General features: G+C 45.5%; 1 protein-coding gene across 1 annotated transcript in view; it reads left to right on the forward strand.

The window, feature by feature from the left end:
* The window catches only part of LOC142558498 (uncharacterized), an 86,935-nt gene that overhangs the window by 3,674 nt on the left and 60,993 nt on the right, over positions 1 to 22,268 (forward strand). Inside the window, exons 2-4 of the mRNA XM_075670626.1 lie at positions 9,651 to 9,877; positions 14,773 to 15,017; positions 19,084 to 19,244. Coding sequence (XP_075526741.1) covers positions 9,651 to 9,877; positions 14,773 to 15,017; positions 19,084 to 19,244 — 633 coding nt within the window. The remainder of the gene's footprint in view (positions 1 to 9,650; positions 9,878 to 14,772; positions 15,018 to 19,083; positions 19,245 to 22,268) is intronic.

The raw sequence follows: 22,268 nt of genomic DNA on the forward strand, positions 1-22,268 counted from the left end.
AACGATTCCATGACATGTTGCCAACCGAGGATCCGATACGCTGAAAGTATACAGACCGGGAAAGAAGCAAGAACAAACTTGGGGGTGCTTTATACCACTACGTCTCAAAGGGGATGTTCGCACCAACCATCCATCTAACGACAAATGCAATCTTAGGTAATACCTCCGTTAAGAGTGAAGAGGAACGATGCGGTGTACCAAACTGAGCTTCGGAACAGAACAAAGAAAGAATACATAAAACACCGTCCATGTGCCCCACGCCGCTGCGCTCATTGACCCGGCAAGCAGCCCCGAGGACTGCATGGCGAGGAGGAGGAGGAGCGAAGCCGGGAAGACAACATCGGTCTGCAACGAGCCCCCGGCAGCAGCCGTTACGCGACAGTGCTCCAAAGAGTGCAATGCCACTTATATACACCTGCATAATCTACAGCGAACAAACACAAGTTGATTCTCCGTTTAATCACCGTTCCTGTAATTACTTTCGTAAGCGTACACCTCAAGCAAGGCAAGCAATACTGGCGTTGTTCAAAGGCTGTATTGCGTGGAACATTGTAAACACGTGACTGGAGAGTTCTGGTAAGCCTCCAAATTCGCCCCAAGATGGCGTAAAAGTGTTTGCAACAACGCTTAAGAGTAGCGGCAAAGCTTTACAAGCAAACACGGCAGCGAAATCAATCCCGTAAGGCTGCCTCTGTTGAGGCACCGGGTGTACGTCGTGTTTTCTACTTGCGAAGCTTCGGCTTCGGATCAAAGAAGGTAGATGAATGGATCCCAGTTGTCAGAGAGAAAAAGCTGTGGATGAAAAGAAGGAATAGGGATGAGTTCCTGCAATAATAAAGGAACATAGTACGCGGACAGGACGGGAAAATCATTCTACTGACTCTATTTCTGCTATATGGGACACGTTGAAGAATAGATACGTGAATGGAGAAGCAATCACGGTAGTGTATTAGCAGGGATCTCCAGAAGGAGGCGCTTTGAATATCTGAGATTTAGTAGGTATGTACATATGCATCGTCATTTACGGAATACAGAAATAATGTAGTCGTGGATGTTAGCAGTTGTGTAGCTGCCGCCATCTAGTGACGTCGAGCTTGAACTACACAGTAAAATAAGAAAAACAAAGAAAGGTTATTATTGCAATGATGGCACATGTGCTGCTTAGTTGGTGATGTAAAACCTTTAGTAGCAGCAGGATAAATGACTTGTATGGCAGCTTTTTGGTAGCTTATTGGTTAGTTGTCTCGGAAGAGATATGCATTATATATATATATATATATATATATATATATATATATATATATATATATATATATATATATATATATATATATATATATGTGTGTGTGTGTGTGTGTGTGTGTGTGTATATGGAAATCCAACGCACATTTTGGAATCTAAGTTAATGTATGTATGTATGTATGTATGGGTATGTGTATATGTGTCTTCGTCACCATGCAACTGGAAGAGACTTCTTAGATGGTTTATCCCTTTGTTTCCCGCAGTAGTCGTGTGTGTCTGAAATAAATACCATGAGAGAAAGAAAATATATGAAAAAAAGGAGTGTGCCCTAATGATTAGACTACCGGGCTGTTGTGCCGGGTGGCAGAGCTTCGATCCCCGAAGCGTGCACAAAATTTAATCATTTTCGTGTGTGTGTGTCTGTGTGTGTGTGAGCTATTCGGCGAGATAGCAGCAGCAGCACCTAACCAGCCAGCAGGCAAAGTGCAGCTCTTCGCGCTGCACTTTGTTTCGTCAAGCGGGAACCACCTCGACAATAGTCAATCTTCAGCGACTCAAAGGCAGGCCTACAATATGCGCTATCAGCTCTGCGTCGCGGGCCATTCGAACAGCTCGTATTCGATATTAGATGCCTACTTCATAGATCACATGAGAAAGGACACCACGTGACGTTTCACTGGCTGCCAATTCACTGCGGCGTCATAGGAAACGAAGACGCCGATAATGTGGCTCGGGAAGCTCTTGAAGACACACAGGAAGAAGCCATACCACTTTCACGGTCCGACGCAGCCAGCAGACTTCGAGTGCTTGCGCGGGAGATCACGCTCTCTCTATGGTGCACACCAAGCAGCCAGACCAACCGGAGCAATCGCCAATACGACCTGCCCTCTTCGATGCATCTCTGTATGCCAACTGGACTGCGCCGAAGAGAGGCCACTTTGCTTTGTCGCTTATGGCTAGGGGTGGCCTTCAAGAAATCTTACTCATTTCGCATTTGTGTGGCCGACAACGATCTCTGCAATGCCTGTCTTTACGCTAGAAAGACGCTAGAACACATTCTGTGCGACTGTCCTGAATGTAAGGTTCAGAGACAGTCCCTGGCGTCCGTTCTAGCGCACCTTGACAATAGACCATTGTCAGTTGCAGCTATTTTCACATATCGCTGACAGAATACATCACAGCTGAAGGCGACGAAGGGACTACTTCGGTTTTTGAAAGAGACGGACTTGGACAAGCGGCTGTGACAGTGATATCACATACCACGCAAGAGTGACGGACTGTAACTGACGATCTGAGTGCTGTGTTATGTGCTCTCTCTCTCTCCTCCCCATCTTTCATCCCTCCCATCCCGCCCCCATGTGTAGGGTAGCAAATCGGTTAAGCTAAACTGGTTAACCTCCCTGCCTATCCTTCTCCACCTTTTCCTTCCTTCCAGCAGGCACGCTCACTCGCAAAGAATGCTTCGCTTTAAAATTAACAATATCTTTGGGCGCCCGGTTATTAAAGGAGAGGTCCTAGTACATGTGGTTGAAGACAGACCTGAACTTTCTACAATCAGTCTTAGCTCTCCCTGTTGTTGAATAAACTACACAAAAGAGTCACCATCATCGTTTCCGCTGCCACCGTCTATGTCTGCGTTGCTTCGGAATTGCCTAAACTGTAGTAGATACGAGGACCAGTTTATACTTCATAATCAGTTTCCGTTCGTGAGCGTGCACAAATAGCCTGTTTTCTACAGGCAAATCAATTTTCCTGCAAAGCAGCAAACCGGCAGTCTTTCTTATTGACGTTCCTTCCCTGTGCACAGGTGGTTTCTCTCCCCTTCATTACCTGTTCATATTTCCATTACCCTTCTCCGCGAGCGTTCTCCTGATTTCCCCCTTTATGTACCCAGTCTGAGCTTCATTTCCTTGTTGATTATGACCTTCGTCAGGGAAAATGGCGTAAGGTCAACAGCGAAATGTCATAGGTCTCCATTATTGAGAGATCAGTGCGGTTATTTTCTTTTTTTCGCTCTCTACTTCGTGAAGGTAGGTACGGAAAGCTTCGCTTTTAAAAATGTGTGGACCATCGTATGCTTATTCAATAGCCCCACATACCTAAACATTGTTTGTGAGCATGATGTTGCTCTAAAGCATGTATCAAATATTTGCTCTATCGAAAAGCTGGGCAATGTGTAGGATTGACGCGAATGAATCTTTCGAAATGCATCGACCTATATTATTTTAAAGCAAAAAAATGCATGTGATATACCTACATAGCACGGTCAAATGCCTTTATAATGAACTGCTTAGGGACTCTGAAATAATTCGTTACACAGGTGAAATCGTTTAAAAAATCACGCACCGCAATGCTCACAACAGAACCGGCAAAGAATAATTAATTCGTGACACAGGACATTTTGTTGTAGAGGCGATCTCACTGTATAGGCTTTTGTTTTGCATCTTTTGTTTCTTATCCTCAGACTCTTTCATGTTGCTCTAAACGTTTAAATGGTGGTGCAGCAAGGTGGTGTGGATAGCGAGTGAGAAACTGGCACTCGTAAAATTAGGGGAGCTCGTTGCGGCACCTCAAAGCAGGGTAGAGGAGCAGACAACCCTTCGTATTAAACTATAACGGCAAAGTGGAATTGCTCCAACCTGGTATCAACTAAACAAAATATAGTTTCGCAGACGCATTATGAGTATTCATTGAAAATCATTCCACGCGTCCCATTTTCGAACGATGAGTCAGCTGGAAGTGTGCTCGAAGTAAGCATAACCAGACAACGCTGCATCAGGCCATTTTCTTTTCGTTATACAGCTATAATCAAGAAAAGACTAGAAGATCGCAAAAGCTCGAAATGTAGAGTTTACGGCAAATGCCTTACCTCGCTCTCGCGAAGTTTCGCTTGCATAGAATAAAAGAAAACGTTCACCTTAAATGCGCGTTCTCGTTTCCTTTAGGAGCTACGTTGGCAGAAAGCATCGCTGACAAAGCATAAACGTCAGACCTCATCTGTTAGGCACCACAATATCTACTATGCAATTTGCGTCGTCTGCTGCCAACTCTCCTGCGACTAACTTGGAAGAAGAGGAAGACAGTACTTATCCGAAGGCAACCATGTCTGCCGTGAAGACATCGCTCGTAAATAAAGAAAAAGCGGACAAAGAAGGCTTGCTAAAAGTGCAAATATTTGCACGCACAAAGGAGCTGCACATAGCCCGAAGTACCGCTTCGTTCATACAGTCAGGTTCGCGGATTCCTAAAACCTCCAAGAAAGTGAAAGACGTCGTCGGCGACCATAACGGCGTACTCAGAAGCGACAGCCGCCGTGCCATTTCTTAATCTTTTTTTTTTTTGTGTGTGTGTGCATGTGCAAGGCCTAAAGAGGTGCCTGAAATCACCGAGGCGTATATAGCGACTTCGTGATCACAAATAAAGAAGACTTAAAAGAAAACGGGAGGATAGGGAAAACAGCTAGGGAGCACTGGGATTGCGATGCCGGTGAGTTTCGCAGAAGTTTGTTTGCATAACCGAGTACTTGAGAAATCAGGAGACAGAACAAACGAATGGAGAGAGACAGGGAGGCGAAGGTCGAGAAAACGAGCAGGAGTCGCCAAGTAGACGACAAAGAGAAAAAAAAATAAAGGAAAAGTGACGAAACTGTGCTTTCTGTGCTCTGCTGTGTTTGCTTCCACTGTGCTCTCATTCCCGCCGAGTCCGTCTTTTTTTTTTTATTCAAAATAAGGTCGGTCGAGGGACGCGAGTCCCTGGTGGGCCTCTTCCATGAATTATGCGCATCGATCCCCTTTAAGAGCGTGAGAGAGTGAACAAACCTCTTTAGAAGGGCGGCGCCATCGCGACTTCCGCCACTACCCACCTCTTTCGCAGGAAGCAAGCTTACATTATACCACATCGTGCGACGCCCCCTACCGCTGCGTCCTTTGTTTCGTCTGTCCACTGTCTGCTCTCTTCCCAATTTTCTGATACCTCTGTGACCCACTGAAGCTTTTGCATTGCGGTTATGAGGGCCGAAAATAAGAGGCGGAGGATGAGTGGGAGAGGAGTAGGAACAAATATTTGATTGTTTTTGTTTTGAAGAGGTGACACACACCTGTCCTCTAACGTTCCATTTCACGTCTCGTCAAAAACCAAAGGACAAGGGAGTTCTCGCATGGAAAATCCGGGCCAGGCTTCATTCGCAAGGAAATCCACCTTCGCTGCTTCAAAATGGAAAAGGGATGGCATTTGCAGCCACGTCTCTTGGCCTTCATGAAGGGACACCTATATATAGCACCCGAATAGTTTTCGCGCAATCCAAGCTGCGCTTGCCATCGAAAAAATCAAGAAAGAAAGATAAAAAGAACGTATAAAGGTAACAGCAAAGATGCGCCTCGTATTTCAACCCTTCCTCCTCGCGTGTGATTAGCTCTTCTGCGTCGTGAGGTTTGTTTGCCAGCAAAAGTTTGTCCTGTATTCTGAATGAAGGTACCCATGATCGTGAACAGCAACAACAAATTTCTTACTATGGCTTCAGTACCAAATTTCGCGATTTTGGGATAACAAACTTTAACGTATCCTACTTTTGCAAGTTTTCACTTCTCAAATAAGAGAGGCAAAGAAAAAAAAAAGACAGGAGTGGACGAATGAGCGAAGAAGCAAGTTGTAGCCTTATTGTTTTCTACTCCTGATACACCTGCGCATGTGAAATGTACCTTCGATACCTATATATACATTAGATATAGAGATTGCGAGCGAGAGAGAGAGAGTTGTTCTCACGCTTGATTTGCTATTGGTTGTGACTCTGTCGAAGAATAGACATTTCACCATTCGCTGGTGTTCTTTATTTCGCGCTTGCGCTCACACCTTTCTGCCAAACCACGCCACCCATTCTTCAATCGTTCGTTCCTTCCACGTGAGACAGTTATTACGATGGCGCGACGATATATAGCCTGACAACCATGGCAACGTTACGAGAGAGAGAGAGAATAACCATATTTATTATGTAAGTGTAGCTTGAAGAGGCGTCTTCATTTCAGAATGTCTTGAGCTCGAGGCAAGAATGACAACGATTGAGCGTGGCACGCTTGCATAAAGGTGACTGTATGAAGACGACTTATAGACGACGATGAGATGTTGAGGAAGTAATCACGACCAGGCAACGATGAGATAAGCCCGTTCTCTCGTACTTACATTCAGGGTACGTGAGGAGTTTCTTTCTTTCTTTATTTTGACAAAGTTGAGCCAAATACATCAGAAGTGAAGTGGAGGAAAAGCCGGAAAATTGCACAGCGAAGCCACTAAATGTCAATCGCAAGCGTGTTTTTGTAGCTCGTTTTTGCAGCTTCGATTTGGAATAAACCTGGGTGTCCAAATCATGCGTATGAAGCGTTGTTAGTTTACAAGAACATTCTCTGTTTTGGTTTTAGGAGATATGGCTTATGTTAAAAAAAAGCTCTTCACATTTAAGCTTCATATATATATATATATATATATATATATATATATATATATATATATATATATATATATATATATATATATATATATAAATGTCTGTGTGTATGTAGGTGTGTGTAGATATGCTGCCTTACCAGAACAAGTGACATCGCATGGCATCCGTTACGCCTCCTACTGGCATCTGCGATGGCATACTTAAATTCCTTGTCCCGATGACGTCACCTGCAACACGACACGACTGCACGGCCTCAGTGAAGCCAGCGTTTCGTAACACGGCTTCTCCTCTTTCAAGCGCGATGGCGACACACAAAGGCATTTTCAACGGGCGAGCAACAGGCAACGCAACTTTTATGTCTCTCTTCTTTTTTTTGCTGATCTTGGCCCGAGCCGCAGCGTTCTCTCCACAAGATCACCGGCATGCGAAGCCGTTCTAAAAAAAAACAAACAAATCCAGAAGCCTCCGTTGCCCCTGGCAACACGTCAGCCAAGTTGCTCTATACTACAGAGCCGCAGGGTTCGGATGTGTCGTCCAGCCTCGTCTGACAGCTTGGCATCTTTTTTTGATGATGATCTCCGCGTTTCTTTCAACATCTGCTCAGTCGCGCTCTCTATCCACACAGCGCCTCCCAGCCAAACGAAAGACACGTCATTGGTGCTGAAACATTCAAAGTAGAACAAATGTGTAGTAAAGGCTAGCCAATTCATGCTTCAGACGTGGAGGACAAAGAAAATGGGTGCAAAAGTGGAGGATGCAGCTCTGGTGTGGAAATTAGAATCCTTTATCGAGTTGCTAAAGTGATATATATATATATATATATATATATATAATGCATAACTGATATTTTCAAATTCTACCATAATACCCAATTTGCCTCCTCTGATGTCTTCAAAACACCCCGCATGGCGCAATAAGACATGGTGGAATTGTGGTCTCCGGAATAGCACGCCATGAAAACAACCATGACTTATTTCGCTTGCTATGTCAACATTTAGTTATTATTTCTGATCTATTTTCTTCTTCAGCTGGGAATACATTGTCATCACGACAGATATAAATTACTCAACTTTAACAGCTAACTTATCAACTTGGAATTACCGGTGTTTCGCGCGCAATACCATACTGCCTTTGAAACAGGTGGTCGAAAACCTCTAAATCTTCTTTACAGGAGATTTTTGCGAATTGGCTGAAACTAAGAATACTAGATCGATAAAAGAAACATCAATCTGTTTTGCAACGTATGCGGCGGTGTCTTTTCATTAATAACAAGAAAGAATCAAGTTTATTTGAATAATACCGTGCTTGTTTCTCGTAAGACCAGGCGTGCCAGCAAACCTACTTTTTATTCAGACATTTATTTTCTTCTTTACCGCTCATTTTCGCCGTTGCACAACTTTTTTTTTCTTTAGTGCGACATCGCTCCATTACTGTGTCGTCTGCTTAGCCACCTTTCTGATCGTCTCCTATCGTCATTCCAGAAATGGTTAGTGCTTTCCCTGTCACAAAGGATTATGCTCTTGCTATTTTCGTTGGCTTTCCTTCGCTGAAGAATTTTGTGACGTCTATTCCGCTTTGTCTACATCGTCTGGTTTTCTCTTTTCGTCTTCTGCTACGCCAGCATAGAATGAGACCGGCGTGGCTGCATTAGTGGAGCTACGCTTGTTTGAGCCACGGTGCTTGAACGAGCTGAGTTGGAAGGCAAGTCTATGCAGCGGGGCAAGCTGCTCAAAGAAAACAAAGTACGCTGCCTTCTCTTTGTGCGCGTGATGCCTAGCTCTTAAGCATTTAGTGAGAAATACACCTACGATTTTGTTTATTTTGACGCCATCAATATCTTACTCTATTTTATTCGCACATGGGCAGGACGTTGCTTGCTTCCTTCGGGCATCTGTCTTTGAGGCTCTTGATTTTCTCTTTCGTCTTTTTCGTACCCTCAGAGGGCCTTTCCAGGCTCCACTCGAGGGTATACTATACCAGGGATCTTGCAACTTCCCTGAGCAGCGAGCTCCCCTGCATTACTTATTTCACTTGCTGTTATTTTTTCTCAGGCTCCGCGGTTCTTTTAATTCATGTGCTCACTTTAGAGAGTCTGTGTTGCAAGTGTTGCCTTTCACTGGAGTAGTGTATTTGACCACGACTCCACTCCCGTACTTATTTTTTTTTAACCCTGGCAACGCTGGTAGACATGAAGTTGGCTGTGCTGTATCTGTCAGTCCGTCCCTTCTGCTAAGACGTCGCTGTTATCGTCCAGCCACTCACTTATCCCCAGCTTCAGCATAGGAAGAAGAAAAATGAAAAAATAAATTACGACCCACCAGTCACTGGGCCATTATCACATAGCTTTAGTTCGATATCTCGTCTGTGGTGCGACACGGCCCAGTTCTGCATCCTCTACATACAGCGATGTTAGCTAAAATCAATATACCCGATGACATAGTGGCTTTGGAATTGCACTGCCTGAGCCCGAGGGTGCGGGACGAACTTCTTGTCGAGGCCGCCGCATTTCGATGGGGGCGAAATGCAGACACCCGTGCACATTGCACTGCGTGAACATCAGAGGGCTACAGGTGGTAAAAATTAACCACGATTTCCCCCACTACGACGTGCCTCATAATTTAAGCCTTTGTTCTTTCAAGCAAAACCACAGAAATTAAAGCCAGAAATTAAAGGCAGTTAGGAACAGTAAAGATAACTATAGCGCTCAAGATAAATCCAGCGTTGGTTGTCCGGTGGGAGGCTCGGGTGTGTTCCCACTTTCGACAGACGTCTTGACGATCTCATTCCGGCACAACGGCACCAGGCAGGCGCTGTTAGCACCGTTGCGACGTAGGTCTTCATGTCATTATACGTCAAACATGGCGGTTCGACACACTACTACGATTCCGTTCTCTCTATATCCCCCCTCCCCCCTTTTTTTTTGTCTCCCTGACTGGATTACTCATCTTCCTTTTTTACGCCATTAACGCAGGCGTCCTCGTGTTCTGGTCACCGTTCCACGACCCCCGGGTCCACGAGAACGCCCCGGCGGGTGTCCACGTGACCACCGTGCGAGCGCTAGACGAATCGGCGCCCGGCAAGCCCGTCGCCTACAGCCTGCTGGACGTCAAGGACTCCAGCTTCTTCCACTTGAACCACCTCACGGGAAACCTGACGACAGCGCGGCCCATCAACCGCAAAGTCGGCGATAAGTACGAGGTGAGCGGGAAGCCGTGAGTGGCAGGACACCCGACACAGGGCTACGCTGCTAGACGAAGAGATAGCGCAGCGTGCGTAGTGTATCTGCCTCGTCGCTCTTTTGTCACGTATCGGATGCCCAGGGCGTTTCATACGGGGCCTATACCCGGGGACTTTCGTGCGACGTGTCAACAAGGCCGTCGTACAAAAATTGCCCCGAAGGGAGTTTTGTTATGACACAGTTATTGTACGACCAACAGCGAATGAAGCTTAAGAGGGAGGAGGAGGAGGAGGAAAACGTTTATTGAGCTCTAGAAAATTTGATGAATTTGATGATTTTGATGCTAAGATCGTGTCTTGCATCTTCTTAGCAATGGCCGTCAGCCCCTAGTCCAGGGCTTCGCTAGATGCCAGTGCCAACTGGGAGCTTTTGCTCGAGCCCAACTCCGACGTGGCCTATTCAAATACATATAAAACGCAAAAACGTTTCTCTGAGCTAACCCCTGAACCGATTTTAATGAAATTTGTTGCATTTGAGAGAGAATGTTAAATTCTAGTGACTATTGGACGCGGAATTACGATTTAGGGCTTGAATTTTATTAAACACATTTTCAAATTTACGGCCGCCTAAAAAGAATAGAAGCACGAAGTTTATAAATTAATAGCTCTGCATCAAGAACAGATATCGCGGTGCTGTAAACGGAATCCATTAGATCATTCAAAGCAGACAAATTCTATATGTCATTTTACATCTTGTTACGTTGGTTACAAGGGTTCTGCAAAAGCTGTATTTCCATATTACTACTTTTTTATATATTCATGTGTAACATGTCAATTTGTCCGCTTTAGATGCACTAATAATGCAATACACATAATTGTACTATCATTTTTCGTTGTTGAGTTACAGCGTTGTAAACTTGATAGCTTCGCTTTTTGAAAATTAGTAATTTTTGCCAATTTTTAAATAAAAATTGACGACCTAACTCAAAAATTCTAAACCAATAGTCACAAGATTTTAAGTTTTTCTTTTAAGTGCAACAAGCCTTGTCAAATTTGGTGCAGTGGTTGCCGAGAAAAACGATTTCTCCTTTTATATGTATTTAGATAGGAGCACCGAAGCTTTCCTCTTGAATGAAAAAGTGTGATTTAAAGGACATTTTGTACTGAAAATCGCCACTAATAAGTGAGAGTTTTGCGAAGTATTTCCTCCTGTCACCTTAGTGAATTGAAGATGGCGCCAAAACTACGCTGTTCTTCATGCCACTCGTGTGCTAGTGGCATGATATATATATATATATATATATATATATATCAGGCACGTACCCAAGGGGGGCCCGGGGGGGGGGGGGGCCCGGGCCCCCCCGAAATTAAGACGCATACCCCCCCCCCCCGCCTCAACCCCGCCCACGCCACCACTTCTCACGCACATTTCTAAAGCGCCGCCAAATCAATGTTGAGATTTGACAGCTGTTCGGGGGTCAACATTTTGCTGCCTTTTTCGCTCCTTTTGGATGGCGGTAGTTATTTGCGTCTCCTAGGATTTGAAGGCGAGTTTCCTCATCAATTCGGTGCCCGCGCTATTAACTCCAGATGCATTCACTTGTCACCGTCTATTCAACGGTCACGCGCATCGTTGTTGCTTCGTTAGTTCAACCTTCTTCGTCTAGACTGACCCAGGGACCAGGAGAGGCATTTAGTTCGTGGTCAGCTGGTCTGTATGCACGTGGAACGAGTTGCGGCCAGAGAAAATACCAATTGCGTTTAAGCTTTCTTTTTCTTTCATCATTTCCTTGAGTGAAGGCTCGCCGCGACGCTGACAGGTCCTCGGAACCATATAGACGTGGTATGGGTTAGATAAGGCGGAAAATATAATAATGCGAGACAGCGTTCATCATCAAACGCTGCAATAACCCTTAAACTCATAGGCAATATGACTATCACCCGTTAACTCGTCTGGTTTTTTCCTAATTGTAAAGCTCTTTTCGTGCAAAATTGCCAACTGGAAACAAGAGTCGCAAGGATTCGAGAAATTAAGCGATCTACTAAGGGAGAGAGCCAACGCAACAGCCCAACAGGAAGGAAAAGCGAAAATTAACAAATTTAACCGTTCTTTAATAATATACCTATGGATCAACATATTTTTATTTACAAAAGGAAATAGAGAAAACGCTGCCAGATGTGGAGGACAATTCCGTGTGTTCTGCATGACGCTTCTGCAGTTACCATTCGAGCCGCCTAACGTAGTCACTTTTCTGCTGTGCTTACGTAGGTGTTTTTCTAACCTTTCCCTTTGGGCACAGTACGTGTAGAATCGCAGCTTCCTGCGCCATACGCGGTTGTACGCGACCGGCGGCCACGCATCGTTACGTAACTTCCCAAATAACAATACGAGTCAGTTGTGGAACTTAACTTGCTAGAGCAGTAAACAAGGGATCCAAAAGAACTGTAATTGTTCCGCAAATATATATTTCTGTATAACTCTTCCAGAGCTAATTCAGAAAATGCTACTATAGACGCATACATCTTAAGTCTGCAATGAAATCCCGCCCACGCCCTCATAACCGCCAGCCACTGTTCCTCTCGCAAGGCTGCAAATAATTCGTAATTCAAACTTTTTCAGTTACCCATATAAGGCGGTAATCACAAAAGTACAATTATTAGCGCGTAATTTTATACATTTTCCCTCGCCTATTATAGCGGAATGGCGAATGCCTAATTCTTTATTGAACTGAAACAACATGCTTTCTTCGCTACAACAATTTGTTGTGAAGTTTCACTTCAGTTGGCAGCGAAGCATGAGTAAAACGGGTTCAGCAGTGAAATGAACTGCACCGCAGGCTTTTGAAGAGCGAAATGCTCAGACTCCATACATCTTGTCCATGTCTGTTGCACACCTCACTGCTTCCGCCTATTAAAAGACTCTTCAAGAACAGCGGACGCTCCGGAGGTATCAAGTACGACGCCATTTTGAAAAGACCGCATGACGACAATTTTGTTTGCTTCTGTGATTGGCTGGCAGAGTAACACAACTCCGCATGGTTCGTGTGCCTTTGTTGCCAACTGCTGATTATTTAGGTTCTATTCTACTAAAGTAATCTGTATTTTACACTTTCGGTTCTTTACTTGTTCTTTCTGTGTTCTTCCTGCGCTTCTTTCCTGCGCGAGTTCATTTGACGTTGTTCCTTGCTTGCGAAGTAAAGGAGAGGTGTATCGCACAGGCGTACCTGTAAAATACTCCTTATTTCCTTTCTTTATTGTGGGTTTACGCGCTTCTATGGCGAATGGTGGGCGTTATTCACATTTGTACCAGTAAAGGTACTTCCCCTCATTTGCATAGCAAAGTTACCTTGGGTTGCCCCCTCCCCCCCGTAAAAATATCCTGGGTACGTGCCGTATATACATATATATATATATATATATATATATATATATATATATATATATGCACCACACAAAGCAAATATGTGCAGGGCTATGCAGCTACGTCGGACTCTATTCAAGCATATACGAAGCTGTAAGTTCACCGCCCTAAACACAATGATATGCATTGGCGCACTTCTCGCGGCGGGTTGTTGAAGCGGGGCTGACGCTCTTTAGGCATACTTGGGCCTTGCGCCGCAAAGCACGAAATTCATCATTGAAGTGACTGAGCCAGCTACTTGATTTTCTTTTTCTGCCGCTGCCTGTTCCATGCCTTATACGGCGCGAAAGCAGAGTGTTGCGCGGCCACCTAACGCTCCCTATAGGCACAAACACACCAAACCGCCACCTGTAGCTGCAGCTGGGAGGAACACAACTCCAGGGTGCATGGAACAGGTTAAATTTGGTGCAAGAGTGGCCCCCACGCGCGGCTATTTTCGTTGCTCGTTTTACGATACTAAGCGGTGTCTTATGGTACTACGGACGTGCGTAAACCGGCTCACCATATTTATGAATGTGTTGTGACGGTTCACGCTTTCTCTGCGCTTGAGCTTGACCCTGAAACAAGTTCTTTTTCTTGCCGAGTTTTTCTTTCTTTTTCTTGTTACGTATAGGCCTATGCCGCGATCCTTCTATGAAAGTTGCCTCCAAAAACTCCGCTTATGAAAACATTAAACAGTGCAGCGCGAAAGCGAACGGTGATTTGATTATTTAAAAGTGAAACCTGTGCGCGCGCTTGTTTCTACTATGGTCCTCGCTTTTTAAATTATTTTAATTGGATTTCGTTGGGCCATATATAAACCAGGTTTCCAGACTTTTGTGACACCGTCACTTTAGCCAAAAGAAAAGCTTCACTGCCGTCTTTCTGACGTCATTGCCGAATTCATTATCTGCGTTTGATATATTGATTCTTCGTACACTTCTATTACTATTATGTTTGCTACAACAACAAAAATAATAGCATCTGCTACTACTACTACTACTACTGGTAGTACTAACACTGTGTTTGTGTTTTCCGTCCTTTCGTCTCTGTTGTTTCGCGCTACCCCCGTCAAGGTGCAATTACCAACACGCCCAGCAGTTCACCCTTCAGAAGTTCCTACCACTACTACTACTACTACTACTACTACTACTACTACTACTACTACTACTACTACTACTACTACTACTACTACTAGGACTACTACTACTACTACCATTACTACATTTGTTGTCGGGACACTGCGTCAAGTCCACCCTAACTGAATCATTTATTATGATTATACGAATTGACGATTCAGCTCTTGAAAGAACGCGAATACAATCGCGTTATAAAATCCCGTTATAAAAACGGTTTATAAAGTCCACCTTCATAAAATACTGCAACATCAACTATAAATGCGTTACCGCCGGTGTCTTCTAGAGCGGGATACCTATAATCATATATATTCAAACGCTGAAATGAGGACGACCCATGGCTTGAGCACCACTCCCATTCTGCGCACCTTGCTCTGCAGGTGATCGTGGCCGCCGTGAGCCAGGGTGTGACCGAGGTGAAGACGATGCAGATCGAGGTGACCGTGCCCAACCGTTACCCGCCCCGGTTCGAGCACCCGGTGTACCGCGCCGAGGTGCACCAGACTCGCACCCGGCCCGGGTACCGGGTACTCCAGGTGCGCGCCCACGACCCGGACCCGGTGCCCTACAACGCCGAGGTCTACTACCGCCTCGAGGCCGTACCGGAGTCTACGAGGGCGCTTAGGTAAGCTGGCATTCTCTGAAAATTCGTGAAGGACACCTTATAGAGAATTTCAGATCTGCGGAAATGCCATTAGTCAAAGATCATATGTGCCCTTTTATAATCTATATAAGCAGTTCCTGGAGAACTTCGCGCTGCACCATTGTAAATAACACGCTAAAATTAGCGAGCAACTTAGAGAACCTTGCCTGCAATGCCATGTAAATATATTCGACCCGCCAGCTGGCACTACGCACTTAGAACTTTGTATCTACATCAATGTTACCCGGAGGCACACCAGAAAGCTACACACATGAGCTCAATATAAAGCGCGTTTCTTATATTTGAAGCTTTGAACTCATTAACCTCTGAATTAACCCAACTCAATGTTCGTTGTGCCACAGCTACATATCGACGCATATGCATATTCATTCCAACCTCGACTGGAACGCCCTGCTGTCATCATCGGTTATGCGGAACACCTCAGCTGAAACCTTCGAAAGATGCATAAGGACGTCATTACAAACCTGAATATTAATCCATGCTTCCATTGTTGTACATATGTATTCTTTTTTATCTTTATTTTGTATCAACTAGTAGATACACCACATACCGTTTGTTGTATGAATTCGAGTCTTTTGCATGAATTAGAAGAGGGATTGCCAAAGTGATATATTACTATGGAAATTATTAGTTGATCTGTTTTCCATCAATATCACGTTATTGATGTAATGTCGAAATGAATTGCCGCAGTGTTGTACTACGGTACAAATTCTGACCGTTTTCTATGACTTACACTTCGATGATGTAACTAACTGTTGTAACACTCAGTTTGCATTTTTTTAACTTCTCTTCAAATTATGACTTTTACCAGCTTTCTGTCACTGACACTTAATCGATGTAATTTACGGTTGCAACACCCAGTTTTCATTTGTGATGTCTTAAATCCCATTCTGTAATGGCCTCCCCATGGTCAACAGTATCGAAAAAAAAAACGTATGCTGTCGAGCATGCAACCACTTGTCATGCAATCGTACATATCTAAGGCTATGTCACGTGATCTATGTAATATGACGATGATATTTGCACTCCAGCGAACGAATGTTAAAGCATGACTAACTTGGGCGACCTCGCAGTCGGTACACCGTCGCACAATTCCTACGTAGCATGCTACAAGAAAAGTATTGGTGGAAGCGGGCCCATCCCGCAGATTCTGCAGTCTAACACGACAATTCAGAGCGGGAACTGTCCCCAGGAAAGATGTCGAGTAAGTAACACCTTGCGCACGCGCATCGTGCTTCGAAGACCAGACTGGCTTTCGAATCGTGGCCCAATGTTTACGACACCACGCTGCCGTGCTCCCGACGGCAGAGATTGTATTGCACCGTCAGCACCACAGTATTTCCTTCTGAAAGCGAAGCTTTCTTGCCGAGTTCGAGGCACTTCTTCGTACATGTCTGGCCTCTAAGGCCGAACGCGTTTAACGGGATGGGGGCGCCATCTAGGAACGGTGCAGCGAAGAACTAGCTTACGAGTTTAGTGTTTGAAGCATAGAGCTTTATAAAGTAATTAGAAGAGGGACCTGTGGCGCTGGGGTGTAACGAGAGTTGCAAGCTTCAGCCACTACGGCGAATGATAGTTAGCACATCGATTTGCCTCAACAGCGTCCTTTCGGCTGCACACGGCTTTGTGACCTTGCAAACTGATCATTTTAAACAAAGTACAGCGTTGTAAATAATTATACAAACAATTATGAAATCGTCCGATGGCAAGGTTCGACCACAGGACGTCGAGCACACAAGCCTTATATTGAGACCATTACGCCGCGACCGCATGTGTCAACAGGCGGCACCAATCAATCAATCAATCAATCAATCAATCAATCAATCAATCAATCAATCAATCAATCAATCAATCAATCAATCACAAAGGCCGATAGTGGACGCTAGGCGCGTTTCGATGCGCAGTTGCCCTAGAAGAAACCGACGCAATAGAAACACCACGGGTTCAATGCGGCACTATGGATAATAGCTGAAAATTTAAGCCATATGATGTACTCCGTGTAAGTCTCAGTACATAATATCCATCATCTCCATAATTCACTGGAAATCACATGATTTCTTCTTACGACATGCTGCTCTTTAATACTTATATTTACACCACGAAAACCACACTTCATACAAACGCACCGGGTTCATGAGCCACTCACACCAAGAATGCTTTGCTTTACGTAGATGTCAATTGTAGATGGGAGCCTGCCTGTGTTTCTTTATCATTATTATTATTATTAAAGCGAGGCGAGACAGGAACCTAGCTAGCTAGCTACTTACGTACGTGCCGGCCGCAGTGTGCCAAGGGTGAAGTAAAGAATGCTTCGCATTAAAATTACACTACTTGCAGCCCTGCCGTTCAACGTGGCATTCTGTCAATGGAAGACGTTGGTTGAAAGGGCACTCCTAGGCTGTAGGCACCGTGGCTTTACCACATGACATAAGCCCTCAGGTCGAGCTGCGAAGAAAAAAAAAAAAACATTGCTTTCTTCAGACCTCGTGCGTCAGATTTTTGCTCTCGACTTTACTTAGGGTGAAGATATTTTCTGTTTCTTTTGCTGATTCGAGGGTGACGGGAATTTTTCTGGGGTGGCGTATACATTGCTATTGCAGTGCAAGAGCCTGTACAATGAGCTTTAAGACTTCACTTCTGCATCGTGCATCTTGTCACGGTGATGGGCGAGGCTTACGCTGCAGTTCTCCTTTCACCTGCGGCAAAAAATACTACTTCAACGTGGCTGTACAAAAATTTACGTGCTTCGCTCTCCCCTATATACGCACTGAGTGCAGTGCATAACGTAGCGGAAGCTCTTGCTGCCTAGATCAGCTGCCTAGAATGGTCGTGAAAGCAGCAAGTGGGTCAATTCGCCAAGACGTGTCCACAAGCCGATGCCGAAAACAGTGCTTCTTTGCCCACCCGTGCTAAGCTTGAAGTGTGTTTAGGCCAAATTAGCGTTGAAGGACTTGAACGCAGAAGAGGCCAAATCACTGCTGACGCGGGGATATAAGGCAAGAAAATAAATGTGGAAGATCTCACAAGCGCAATGTTTCACTAGGACATCTCTCTCTCTCTCTCTCTTTCTCCCTCTGCATTTTGCAATGTGTACTGAGGTCAACGTCCACGGAAAAGCTTAATGTTTTTTTTTCTAATGTGTAGCTTTAAGATGGATAATTAGATTAGTTGTTTGAAATGCTTTAGTTCTAGTAATAATGTACAGTTTCGTCTCATTTGATGGTACTGAGAGAGATAGCACAGAGCGAAGCTTCGGACACGACCTTCCTCAAGCCTATGTCGGGAAGGAAATGTTATCGGCGCTCTTCTCCATAGGGAGTGACCCTCGTCTATCATAACGACTATGGAGGTTATGTCAGTGCGGGTCAAGGGTTGTGTCTTCCTGTATCGCTAATGTATCGCAGGAGTTAAGGAGAGAAAGAGGAGCAATAACATGAAAGTAATTGAGAAATGTAATGACGGTAGTGGTGTAGAATTAAAAAGGGGCAATGGTAGAAAAGGCAGAATGTTGACAGAAAAGTTAAATACTGCGATAAGGTGTTTGCAGAGTATCACCATCCGCATCCCCTGTCAGGGGAAGGAATCAGGGCTGCGATTTATTGAACTAAAAACAACAATAATTTCTTGTCATCTTTACTAACAAACATTTCATCTTATTTCTTTGTCCAGAAATCAGGTAAGAAGGTGAATGCAAGGAGGTGAATTATGAACTTGTATTTGTGCACTTTTACGCCTGGTAATAAGCCGAGCGTAATTTTTTCCAATGATTTCATCTTTAACATTAAGGAGGGCTGAAGGTAAGTTCCAATAGAAGTTTTTTTTTACGACGGGCAGATTTTTTTTCTGAGCTCCTTGATTTTTATCTTTTTTTGTAGAAGCTGATGGGAAGTTAAGATTGAGCTTGCTTGACATTTATTGTATTTCATTGGGATTTGAAGTGATTATGAACAGTGATCACATCTGCATTCGTGTGAAGAAAACGCGAGCGAAGTTTCTATTTCTCTAGCGTGCCTTCGTTCTTCGCCAGGTACCTCGCCCTGGACGGCATCACGGGCGAAGTGATGCTGAACAGAAGCCTCGTCGACGTGGCGGAATCCGCGATCGCCTTCACTGTCATCGCCGAAGACGGTGGCTCCCCCAAGCAGCAAGACCGGGCCCGTGTCGAAATCCTCGTCAAGACCATATCCGGTGAGTGCTACGCAGATAGCCTAAAGTGCAACTATATACACGCAAAACATTTCGCCATTCAGCTCTGCAAAGTATAGACTTTTCTGTGGGAGCAAGAAAAAAAAATCATCGATGAGTACGACATTCCCTGGTGCGAAACTTCAGCGCAGCTCAATACGTGCTTTCATTTAGCGATATATTCGCTGGCGCGGCCAATTTGCCCCGTGCAGCACGTTGCAAACGAAGCGAAGTGTGGCGCCACAGCGTCGCTTATCTGGAGATCGTGAGAGGCAGTGCGTGCGTGACGCATCGGCGCGAGTCACAGCAGCCGCGGCAGACAGACCTCCACTCATGCAGCGCTTCGTTTCAGTATATGGAATTGGTGACGCCATCGGTGAACAGACGACGCGCGCTACTCTGGCGCCATCTGGTAGCCATCGTCACCGCAGAGCCCATCTTGCGCTGCAGTACGCTTTTCTTCTCACGCTTTCGCCATACCCTCCTCCTCCGCTTTCCCCCTAGCACTCTCTTTGCTATCGCCGCCTTTAATACTCCGCAGCGCTCCGCGTTCGCTCTTTCATCCTTCGCTGCGTTCGTTCACTCGGTTACGACGGACGCCGAAGCTGACACTCGCCGAAAGAACGGGCGCCTAAGAGCTGCTCTCTAAGAGGCTCGAAACACACGAGGCACGGAAAATTGGCGTTAACTCACTAAGAAAGACAATACCATTAAAATTATGCGCAGCCAACGAGCAGATAGGAATCAATGTGAAGCGTTTCATGTTTTCCTGCAAAACTCCTCGTAATATGCACCCAAATGTGCAGCATAGAGATTACGTGGCTGCCAGGCCAATAAGGAATGCGCGGAACCCAGGCCACCACGGATCACATTTTATCTTTGAGATCGGATCACTTCCCATGTCGCCACCTCCGGGATAAGCGTAGTGTACTATTTTGCACTATATCCAAGGCCGTCCCCCCCCATACTCGGCAGGAAGCCGACACAGCAGACGCGCCAACCTTCGATATAGAATGTATAGAAAGCTTCGCATTGTTGAAAATGAATTTCGGACTTGAAGGCGCATATTTGTTGCGGCTGAGGATATCTTGGTGCTGTTCGTTGTCTCATTGACTGATTCATAGAGCACAGCCGGCCACCGCATACAACTGTCTATTTATTGTTTCTTTATTACAAATACCTACAGCGGCCGAGTTGGGCATTATCGTGCGGAGGTTAATTACAAACATATAGGTCAAAAATTGCACTTTTCGAAAAACGGCGTCATATCATTTATGGTATTAAATATACAATCACCGTAATTAGTAGAGAAAGGCCACACATCCTATACTATCGAGGGGGAACAAACAGAGCCACATATCAGCCGATTCATCATACGCGTGTTGTCTCTTTAGGTGTTCGCTGGGATGCCCTCTGAGTTATTAGGTAAGACAGCACCAGCAGTAGCCATGGTCAACAAATTCTGGGAGCAATCGCCTCGAGAGGGATAGAAAAAAAATAGTACTCGCAGACGATTGACAACACTAGCTATGCCAGTGCCTTAAAGGGGCCCTGAACCACTTTTATTGAATATATGTGGTTACACCAGGCGCATTTTTGCCATCGGAGTCGCCGTCCCCGTGAGGTTCCATATAACGTCGAAGGGCGATAAAATCATCGCGGCGCGCTGTATGCTGTAGGTGCGAGTGAAAGCGTGGGAGCGAAAGCGTGCTAGGGGGAACCGGTGATCGCGGCTCAATCTCGCGCACGTAACGCAGGAAAGCGGACAGGAAGCGCGCCGTCTTACGTCGCGCGCAACGCTCCAGGGGGAGGCTAGGGAGGGGCGAGCATTTTGCTACAGACGGCCCGCGAAGCCATCTGCGCAGGGGAGAGAGTCCGCCGCGCGCTGTGTTTTCGCGACTTCGTTCGCGTTGTCGAGGGAGGAAGCACGAAGGTAAATTCGCTCGCTACTGCTGCCGTGCTTCTTCATTCCAGCGTTTTGACAGCAAGTTTCCGTGCTCATCGAGTGAGATGTGTTCATGTTTGCTTGTGCAGCATGCTTGTTAATTTAGTTAGCATGCCTATGTTTACTACTTTATACGGCCGATAAATCTACTATACTTATTTCGTATAGCTGTCCATTAATTTGCTATGCAATCGATGCTTCTCCTTTCGGGCGAAACTGCGAGTTTCTTATCGAAATTGAGAAATGCATTTGAAGGTAAAATGGACTACTTCATAAATACTTTGTCGCAAGAAGTACTTCGATGCGTTCAAAAGAAGCGGAGTTATTTGCAATAAAAGACCGCGTATGATCCCATTCACCGTGCTCCCGTTCCTTCTTAAATGCCTTGCTCTGCTAAGGCTACGACCGAGCGAGGGCGTACTTACAGTGCTCCGCCTGCCGAACGTCAACGTGGTGCGCAGTTCAGATTTGATCTTGGATATTCATGTAGACGCCATTAACTTCCGATTTCGGCGCCTACGACACGCCAAACGTAGCTAAACGCGGTTGCCTCTCCCCATCGAGCCGCAGGGCTCTCAGCCAACGGACACTTCGCGGCACCTTGCGGTAGCCGCGGTATCTACTCCGTGTTGCAGACCGCAGCTACATGCAATTGTAGCGCGCATGCGCGGCGTTTGCTTTGGGCGCGACGGGGCTGGAGTGCGCGCTCGCGCTCACATGATGCAGTATGGCCGCGCTAGATGGGGCAGTCCGGCTTTGTCCGGCACCAGCTTGACCGAAGAATAAGAAGTATTGGGGGGCGAGCAGTTACGGAGTCGTCATTTGTCGGAAGCACCTCCCTTGTGTAGTATGAGAGATCACGAGGCGCGCTCCTCATAGGTTTCGCTTACGGCGCTCAATAAAAACAACACGCCAAAGCCCTCCTGGACATTTATGTAGGCACTCTCAAAACGAGGGTCATTTTTGCTTGTCGATATAATAATGTTGGGCAAACTGAAAGCACAGAATCGTTTACAGACGCTATCTCTTTGCGGAATACGTACAGTGCGCGCCACTGCGCGTGGTCGCCGCGATGGAGTCTC

Source organism: Dermacentor variabilis, chromosome 9, assembly GCF_050947875.1.
Source record: "Dermacentor variabilis isolate Ectoservices chromosome 9, ASM5094787v1, whole genome shotgun sequence".
In the NCBI taxonomy this organism is placed as follows: Eukaryota; Metazoa; Arthropoda; class Arachnida; order Ixodida; family Ixodidae; genus Dermacentor; species Dermacentor variabilis.